Source organism: Octopus bimaculoides, chromosome 23 (genome assembly GCF_001194135.2).
Source record: "Octopus bimaculoides isolate UCB-OBI-ISO-001 chromosome 23, ASM119413v2, whole genome shotgun sequence".
NCBI classification, from domain to species: domain Eukaryota; kingdom Metazoa; phylum Mollusca; class Cephalopoda; order Octopoda; family Octopodidae; genus Octopus; species Octopus bimaculoides.
The window spans coordinates 33,069,533-33,079,601 of record NC_069003.1 but is presented as its reverse complement, the minus strand read 5'-3'; the positions used below and the strand labels follow the sequence as shown (position 1 = coordinate 33,079,601).

General features: G+C 38.7%; 1 protein-coding gene across 1 annotated transcript in view; it reads right to left on the bottom strand.

Moving 5' to 3' along the window:
* Positions 1–10,069, bottom strand: part of LOC106876949 (sorting nexin-29) — a 30,457-nt gene that overhangs the window by 5,499 nt on the left and 14,889 nt on the right. Inside the window, exons 4-14 of the mRNA XM_014925717.2 lie at positions 9,504–9,584; positions 8,806–8,870; positions 8,201–8,375; positions 6,697–6,767; positions 6,241–6,399; positions 4,903–5,440; positions 4,136–4,215; positions 3,068–3,215; positions 2,385–2,452; positions 1,574–1,637; positions 466–594 (exon numbers count right to left, since the gene is read on the bottom strand). Coding sequence (XP_014781203.1) covers positions 466–594; positions 1,574–1,637; positions 2,385–2,452; positions 3,068–3,215; positions 4,136–4,215; positions 4,903–5,440; positions 6,241–6,399; positions 6,697–6,767; positions 8,201–8,375; positions 8,806–8,870; positions 9,504–9,584 — 1,578 coding nt within the window. The remainder of the gene's footprint in view (positions 1–465; positions 595–1,573; positions 1,638–2,384; positions 2,453–3,067; positions 3,216–4,135; positions 4,216–4,902; positions 5,441–6,240; positions 6,400–6,696; positions 6,768–8,200; positions 8,376–8,805; positions 8,871–9,503; positions 9,585–10,069) is intronic.

Here is a 10,069-nt window from a genome sequence, read left to right as displayed (position 1 = left end):
TATATATATATATATATATATTTATAGTGCTTGTGCCATGTAAAAAGCACTAAGTCCCACTCTGCTGAGTGGTTGGTGTTAGGAAGAGCATCCAGTTGTTGAAAATCCTGCTAAAACAGTCACAGAAGTCTGGTGCAGGCTTCTGTCTGGCCGGTTCCTGTGAAACCATCACACCCATATATCCCATTTTAAAATTAACAATAAATCTGATCTGGCAATGCCAACCGCTCCAAGAGTGTAGTGGGTGCTTTTTACATGCCACTGCCACAGGGGTCAGTTAAGTGGACCTGGCACCAATCATGTTCAGATAGTGCTTTTTACATGCCACTGGCATGGGAACCAGTCAGGGGGGGCACTGGCATCAACCACATTTGGATGGTGCTTCTTACAATCAACATAAATTCAAATACAGGTAGGGACCTATCCAAGTGTGTCCCATAAGACATTACACTTTATGTGACTTACTTCTGAAGTGACTGTATTTTACTGTTGTCCTTCTCCTGTAAAACAGCCATCTTTTTCTCTAGGTCACTGACTTCAGCTCGGACAGATAGACAAGTTTCTTTCTCTTGTGAAAGTAGCTGTTGTAATGATCTGTAATTATACATAAAACAAACATATTAACCCCTTTGCCTGTTCTGTGTATCATATATGGTACACAGTACATAATGCATTTTCTGGTATACAAGTCCACATAGTATTGGTGTAAACATGTAGTGTAAACATTCAAACATCACCACTACCTTTCCAAATCTTGTTGCATCACCATTTCCAGACCAAATGAATATTGTCAGGATTTTTTAAAGTAATTTATTAAAAACTATAGTGAATTCCTGTGTTTGTATTTATTTTAGGTATTAATCGATACCAAGATTGGAATACTATTAATCTATGTATGTATGTATGTGTGTGTATGTGTGTGTGTGTTTATATGTATACACACACACACACATATATATGGAAAGAAGGCAGTGTAATTTATTGTTGAAGGTAGGAGGGGTACAACATCGTTGAGGAGTGCTTCATTGGTATGTAGTGCTCGGCCTCAAATATTCCAACAAAACAAATCCATGAAAGAAGTTGTAAGAGAAGAACAAAAAGAACAAACTTCCGAACTGAAGTGTACTGTGGCTGGGATCTATTTGACCGAACATCGTTCTTTTTTTTTTTTTACTCTAGGCACAAGGCCCGAAAATTTTTGGGAAGGGGACCAGTCGATTAGATTGAACCCAGTACACAACAAGTACTTAATTTATCAACCCCAAAAGGATGAAAGGTAAAGTCAACCTCGGCAGAATTTGAACCTCTATAACTTTTTTTAAAAGATCTTCTGGAAAGAGTGAAATATCTCCAGAGATTCAGCTTGGAAAACTACGTTAATACATGAAATTTTAAAATATTCAATAAACTTTGTAATTTTCACAGCTGCAGCCAAACAGAAAAGGTCCTTTGACAAAATGTGCATAAAAAGGATGCTTGTATTGCACATCATCTGGTGCATAAAGTGACAAACAGTAACAGCAACACTATTAAGACTCAAAGAGAAAATAGAACTAAATTTAAATCTAGAAACCTGTTTTGTTCTTCCACGTGGTCTTTGCGAACCATCATTGTCACTATAGCTTTCTTTAGTTCACCTACAAGCAGAAAGAAACGAAATGAGAAAATAAATGCATAACTAACAGGAGAAATAAAGGATTATGAAATAAAGACATAAGCCGAAGGTGTCACATTCATTGGAGGTTAGCAGAGAGGGAAATGAGATTGTGTGAAATTCGTGCAGGTTTTTTTGATTTATATGAAAGGCATTACCGATGCATTCAGTTAGAATAATGTAAGAACTGTCGGTGGGAATTGAAAGTGGCCACAGGCATAACTCTTACCATAAACAAAATCAGTGATACTTGTTTTTACAGTCTATCTCTCCTGACATCAATATATAGACAGTGATAAATAGAAATGTGTGATACTGACAGGTTTATTTTTACATAATTACAGGATGATATATATATATATATATATATATATATATATATATATATATATATATATATATATATATATATATACCCCTAAGCATTTTGCTCGATGTGCTAACGATTCTGCCAGCTCACTGCCTTATTGCATCAATAAAATAATAAAATGCTACCGAAACAGTTGTAGGAAATTTTAAACCCCACTTGTGTTTGAGACTATGTAACCATGATGCCTTTGCTTAATATAAGTTAAGTGAAAATAACCCTTCATTTTCAACTATTCTCTATCTCTCACTCCCTTTTATTTACAATAAAACCAACCTTCATTGATCAGGGTTGATTGGTTGGGATAGGATGAAGTTAAACAAACAACAGCACACATAAAAAAAGGGGATGTCTTAAACTTACTAGTAGTCATTTCATTGTGCGTGTCTTGCTGTACATTACCACCATCACCTTCAGTCCTGTAACTTTGGCTATAGAAAAAAATAAAGGCATAAATTAAGATAAATAAATAGATAAATAATAACAATAATAATAATAATAATCCTTTCTACTATAGGCACAAGGCTTGAAATTTGTGGGGAGGGGGCCAGTTAATTAGATTGACCCCAGTTGGCAACTGGTACTTAATTTATCAAGCCCGAAAGGATGAATTTGAATTCACCGCCTTAATAAAAATAATAATAATAATAGGCACAAGGCCTGAAATTTTGTGGGAAGGGGGATAGATGATTACATCAACCCCAGTGCTCAACTTGTACTTATTTTATTAAACCCGAAAGGATGAAAGGCAAAGTCACCTTCGGCAGAATTTGAACTCACAACATAAAACATTTTCTCTGGCATGCTAATGATTCTGCCAGCCTGCCACTTTAATACAGATATTAATAATAACAGGTACTTATTTTACCGAGCCCCAAAAGGATGAAAGGCAAAGTTGACCTCAGCAGAATTTGAACCCAGAACATAAAGACAGATAAAATGCCGCTAAGCATTTTTGCCCAACTTGCTAATCTTAATAATATGATAATAATAATAAGAAGAAGAAGAACGACAACAATGATATCAATAATGTGTTTTATACTAACCAGCTGTTGTTGATATTGCTACTGCTGCTGCTGCTACCACTGCTACAACCACTGCTACTGCTGTTGTTGTTGTTGTTGCTCTTCTGGGCCTGAGCTAATGCAAAAGCTGCTGATGCCACATCAGAATTAGAATAGATTTTGTAATCGTCTGGGGGACAGAAAATGGATAAAGACAGAAAAAAAAACATTCAGTATATACTGCACAAGATTGGGTCGGCTGGGAGAGAGAGAGAGAGAGAGAGGCTGGAAGACAGAGACACAGATGGATTGAGAGAATAATGTAAACTCACAAAGTAGTCTTTAATTATTTGATGCTTGCATTGCCTACAGCAATGGATTGTACTCAGAGCTGGATTAAGATTTTGTAGGGCCCTGGTCTCATCATCATCATCATCATTTAACGTCCGCTTTCCATGCTGGCATGGGTTGGACGATTTGACTGAGGACTGGCGAACCAGATGGCTACACCAGGCTCCAATCTGATTTGGCAGAGTTTCTACAGCTGGATGCCCTTCCTAACGCCAACCACTCCGAGAGTGTAGTGGGTGCTTTTACGCGCCACCGTCACAAAGGCCAGTCAGGCGGTACTGGCAATGGCCACGCTCGAAATGGTGTATTTTACGTGCCACCTGCACAGGAGCCAGTCCAGGGGCACTGGCAACGATCTCGCTTGAATGTCTTTTCACGTGCCAGGAAGGCGACGTTGGTAATGATCACGCTCAAATGGTGCTATTTACGTGCCAACTCTTGTCATCATCATTAAAAATCCGTTTTCCATGCTGGCATGGGTTGGACAGTTTGACCAGAGCTGGTAAGCTGGAGAACTGCCCCAGGGTCCAGTCATCTGCTTTGGCTTGGTTTCTATGGCTGGATGCTCACCCTAATGCCAACCACTTTGCAGAGTGAATAGAGTGGTTGCTTATCATGTGGCACCAGCACAGGTGCTTTTTGCATGTGTGTGTGAGTGTGAGTGTGTGTGTGTGTGTGTGTGTGTGTGTGTGTGTTTTTATGGAGTAATTTTCCGTTTCCTTGACAACAGGAATCCTGTATCTTACTCCACCAACTTACCTTGCTGACTAGATTCTTGTTTATTTGTTTGTGCACCAACTCCACTCAGAGTAACTGGAATCAACAGATCTTTACAGTAACTAAAAAATAATAATTTATAAGAATATTGTTAGATGATGAAGATTAACTATGGCAAAATGTATCTAGTCAAAAGAAGTTTTTTATCATCATCATTATTATTATTACTAGCTGGCCGTATGCTGTAAAAAATGACGGCTAATTTTAGTATTCTATTTATGAATATGGATGGTAAATCAAATTAATACACTTGTCAATGTAATCTAGCGGTTGCCTGGTGTATCATCGTTTGTTACTGAAAGAATTCTAGTTCTCACGTACAAGCATTCACATACTTCCTTTGTACACACACACACAGTTGAGACACTGTCTGATTTTTCTTTCAGAGTTGAATGTTCACCATCCCACTTCCAGTGGTGAACTTGTTAACCATTTGGCCATGTGATGTTCTTATGGACACAAATATGGACAGACATACACACAGATATACAGTTATATACCCACAGACATGGATACAGATAAACAGATATAGAAACACACAGAAATGAACAGGCACATATCTAAATGCTCTTACACACATGATCAGTCACACAAAATCACTGATGCATAGACACATGCTAATTTACCTCACACACACAGATATACATAGAAATTAAACACAAACACATAGAGACAGTAACATATATATAGACAGACACACTACACATTTAAGAGGAATGAAAAAGAGATAAGAAAAGGATATAACTTACTTGCTGTCCATCTCTAAAGAACTCCCAGATCCTTGACTAAGTCTTCTGTGAATCGATGAGAGTGGGGCAGAGTAGTTATCATCTATCACCATATCATCCGATAGAAAAGACGACTGTGAGTCCGTTGCCTTTAAGAGAGGCTTCCTGCCAAATTTGAACTCAAGACCAGTCTCATCGCTATGATAAGGTGAAGCAGTTTTTGATTTCTCCTTTGATGAACTGTCTTTGCTCTGACTATTGTTGTTGTTGAGTCTCCCCGAAGACTTTGGGCTCGATTTGTCCTCTGTGGAGCCATCAAGGCCCGAAGCTGAGCCCAAGTTTGTAATAGTTGAGTCTGACTGTCCGTAGCCATTCATCTGTAGCCTGTCTCTGGTTGTTAAGTAGCTGGGAGAGTCTAAACTGGATCTGGCGGGGAGGTCAAAGGAGTCGTTCTGTATGGAACAGGGGGACGAACTGATGGAGCTGATTTGATCATCATCATCACTGAACGTCACTATATTAGGCAGTTTCTTCTTTTTCTTTCGGTCTCGCTTCCTTTCTGGAATTGCAATTAGATGAAGATGAAAACTATGTTGATGATGATGATGATGGCAATCGTATTGAGAATACTATTAAAGTTGCTACTATATCTGATGATAATGGTGATGGTGATGATGATGATGATTACATTCACTGAAGCTAATGTTGTTTTGTTGAGCTCCCAGGTGAACCCTCATCAAATAGCCCAATGATAAAAAGCTTACCGTTTGTGACCATACCCTCTGTCCCCTTCAGACATAATACATCTACAATATTATTCAGTGTCTTTCCCGTTCTTAAGAGAGTATGATAGGAGGGAATGGTGCTATTTCTAGCATGTAGAGGCTTCCTCATTGGTTCGCTGTTACTAATACAGTTATCTGACATAGCAATGGTAAAAATGCTTATCTCAAACCCTTCAAGCAATGGTGAGCAGAGAAAATGGGTGGATGGAAGTTATATATTTACATAATAATAATAAAGAACTTTGTTTGTTGCTACAACATATACTTTCTACTGGTTACAACCATGGGACTGTGGCTATGCCAGGCCACAGGCTTCTAGGACATAGATAAATCAGCTCCAGGAGTACCAAAATGCTTGTGCCTCCCAACAGAGGAGGAAGGAATTTCATTCTTCCAAGTTTCCTTGTATAATTCAAGAAAATACCAGTAATACACAAGGGGATAATGGTTCAGTAAATAAATTGCTATTCATCCCCTTGTAATAAATATAAATAGGAATAAAAAGAAAAGGCATAGAAATATGATAGCAAGATATGGTGCTGGGTCAATTAAAAGACAAGAATATAGAACTTACCGCAAACGGTTGGTTTATTGGTTGATATGATTGGTTTGATGTCTGCTTTATTTTCAGGTTTTACCTTTTCCCCAGTGATTGCTTGTGGTATCCCCGAACTGAGGGGGGAATTTATTTCAGGATTGTCAATTATCAAGGCAAACAATATTGAACCAAGCCCTGCAAAGCCACAAAAATATTTTAATTATATTTCCAAAGTCTTTAACTCTGTTGTTGACATCATAAGAATTTCTAAACTTTCAAAAGAAATTTGTGGGGAGGGGATTAGTCGAATAGATTGACCCCAGTATGCAACTGGTACTCATTTTATCGACCTTGAAAGGATGAAAGGCAAAGTTGATCTTGGCAGAATTTGAACTCAGAATGTAGCGTCAGGTGTGTTAATGATTCTGCCAGCTCACAGCCTTAATAATAATAATAATAATAATAATAATAATAATAATCATGATAGCTCACCTGCTGCCATATTGGGTAGCATACTGCTTCGTTCTTGATCTCTAAGAAAGGACCAATCTTCATAATATTGACTGAAAGATAAAAAGGAACACATTATCTCTAGATTGTGTATGAGGTCTGTCTAAAAAAGAATGGGACTTCTAAAAAACAAATGTTTTTGCTTTATTTACAATTTAATCAATCTTGTCTCCATCAAAATAAATTCCCCCTACCCACCCGCTCTCCTCTTCATATAGTATTCCTTGTTTTTGCCAGTTTTGGAATGCATCCTGGTCTGCATTTTCAGGAGCAATGCACAGTTCTTGTAGTAAATTTGCTTCAATCAGAATTTTCTTCAAACATTTGGAATTGGCGACCTTTCAGTGAGGATTTCAATTTTGGAAACAAAATAAAAAAGTCCACATTTGAGAGGACACAACTCTGATATTACAGGCATGTCATTAGAATGTTGCAGGAATGACTCACAAGATGGATTCTTCAAGCCGAACAGCAAGAGACCTATGTGTAGACCAAGGACGAGACGGTTGAATAATATTCATAGTCTCAGTTGGTTATAGTTGGGAATCCAGCCAGAAAGTCTAATGACAGTTGCTTCTGGAAGACTCTACTCTCATTACCATCTTAGGAGTGGTAGGTGGAGAAGGTGGATGGAAATGAAAAGTCAGCAGAATTCCAAATCCAGAGATTAGGACAACTGAGGCATGAGAACCATCTTGTACTTTGCCAAAAGTTCACAGATAAGAGGAGATGCCTGAGTAATTGTGCTGTGCTGCAGCATGGGCTCTTCTTTTACAAATTCTTTACAGACCCTCTGACCATATAAAACAAATGTATCATGAAATATCACCCTTCCAGTAAAAATTAAAAAAGGTGATCGACACTACTTTCACATTTGAACAAATCTAACATGCCCTCTCTTTTGTTATGGAGATAATGATCCAACCCAGTTGATAACTACCTTTTTATTTCCCTATCTTAGCTGTACACTGACATTATTTCATCTTTCATGACATTTTACAGAAAGTTTATGCTAGAGTTTGAATGAATGATCAAACAGCTCTTAACCCTTTAGCATTTAAACCGGCCATATCCGGCCAAAAGTATTCTGCCTGTTTTATGTTCAAACTGGCCAGATCTGGTCTCTCACACCAGCCCTACAATATCGTTTTAAAAATTAGCAGCTACCTTATCAAAATCTCATAGCTACAAGATAATGCATGATTAGTTCAAAAGAATGTGGGTAAAAAAGCATTAATTTTGGCAGAATAATGCGAACACTAAAGGCTTAATGGACTGTGGAAATGTCTTACTCAAGGATATAATGAGCTGCCCTGTCTAGGATTCAAACCCACAGCCTGACAATTGTGAGCCCAATACGTTAATGACCATGCCTCTTGCCTTCACGTAAACTGAAAAAAATACACTAACAAAATCAAAGCCTCCAAAGTAAGAAATGAAATCAAATCAAATGAAATCAAACAATGTAAGGCTGTTAAGTTGTTACCTTAAAATGTCATCTTTCTCGATAATCATGTGCATATAACGCTCCAGGCTGCGTTCATTGAGGGAAGCCCGTAACCAGGCACGACCCCGGCCCATATCTGTGTTGATACTCTTCAGCAGCAGGAAACGTTGCACCTCATGTTTGGTCAGATGTTCTTTAATGTTCTGCCAGAAGGCTGCCGAGACAAATTTGAGTATAAATTTGAATACACAAGTAATTATCATCATCATCATCATCATCATAATCATCGTTTAACATCTGTTTTCTATGCTAGATGATGATAATTACTTGTGTATTCAAATTTATACTCATCATCATATAATATTGTCGTTATTAATTCATAATTGTCACTACTACCAACACCACCACCATCATCATATCAGCAACAATAACGAGCACTCATGTGGTTCCTTGACTTGCAAGAAAAAGCAGCCAACTCTCACCAAATTACATCCTATTATCGACATTAGCTGTCATCAAAGGTTGGAAAACCCTTTGATGACAGCTAATGTCGGGGGTTACACAAGAGTAGTAACAGTGACAACAAAATTAAATTGTGCAAAAATGTAATGAAAAACTAAATAAAAAGTTTAGCAGATGCTTACCTGGATAGGGTTCCATGTCCACAAACCTTGTCACCTTGCGTAAACCTGTGATTTCTGACACCTGCCTGGAGTAAAATGGTAGAAGTGAGAGAGAGAGAGAGAGAGAGAGAGAGAGAGAGAGACAAAAAAAAGAAAGAGAGAGTGAAGGAGAGAGGAAGGAGGATGAGAGAGAGAAAGAGGGAAGGAGGGAAGGAGGGAGGGAGAGAATGAGAAAGAGAGAGACACACACAAAGGAGAAAGAGAGAAGAGAGAGTGAGAGAGAAAAAGAGAGAGAGAGACAAAGAAAAAAGAGAAAGAAGGAGAGAGGGAGAAAGAAGGAGAGAGGGAGGGAGAAAGAAGGAGAGAGGGAGAAAGAAGGAGAGAAGGAGGGGGAGATGTTTTTTCCAGCTGAGTGACCTTACAACTGTTCACCACTCATTTGTGACTGATGTAAGGAGTGGAACCTCAGTCAGAGATACTTTTCTGAGTGGAACTTCACATTGGCCTGAGTGGTAAGGTTTTAAGGTTTAACCTTATGTGACAAACAGCTTAGCATGCTACCTTCATAGCCATTGTACCACTGAGTGAAAATGCAAAAATATAATAGTGAAGTTTATCACTAAAACCCTACTCCCACTCACTAGGAAGAAAAAAAAACCCAAAATACAAATAAACAAAAAAACCATCAGAGTTGTCCAAAACATAAAAGGAAAACTTACTTGAGGGCAGAAAAAGCTTTATTGCTGTAACGCAATCCATACTGCAACACCGCCTCCCAGGCTGCACACAAACATGATACACTGTAGATGGAAAAATTAAATGAGGAAATAAATTACTTTGTGCCTAAAGTGGAAAGAGTTATTTTCATACTGGGACACTTATTACATTAAGCTTTGTTGTTGTTGGCACTCCGTCGCTTACGACGTCGAGGGTTCCAGTTGATCCGATCGACAGAACAGCCTGCTCGTGAAATTAACGTGCAAGTGGCTGAGCACTCCACAGACACGTGTACCCTTAACGTAGTTCTCGGGGATATTCAGCGTGAAACAGTATGACAAGGCTGACCCTTTGAATTACAGGCACAACAGAAACAGGAAGTAAGAGTGAGAGAATGTTGTGGTGAAAGAGTACAGCAGGGTTCGCCACCATCCCCTGCCGGAGCTTCGTGGAGCTTTAGGTGTTTTCGCTCAATAAACGCTCACAACGCCCGGTCTGGGAATCGAAACCGCGATCCTATGACCGCGAGTCCGCTGCCCTAACCACTAGGCCATTGCGCCTCCACATT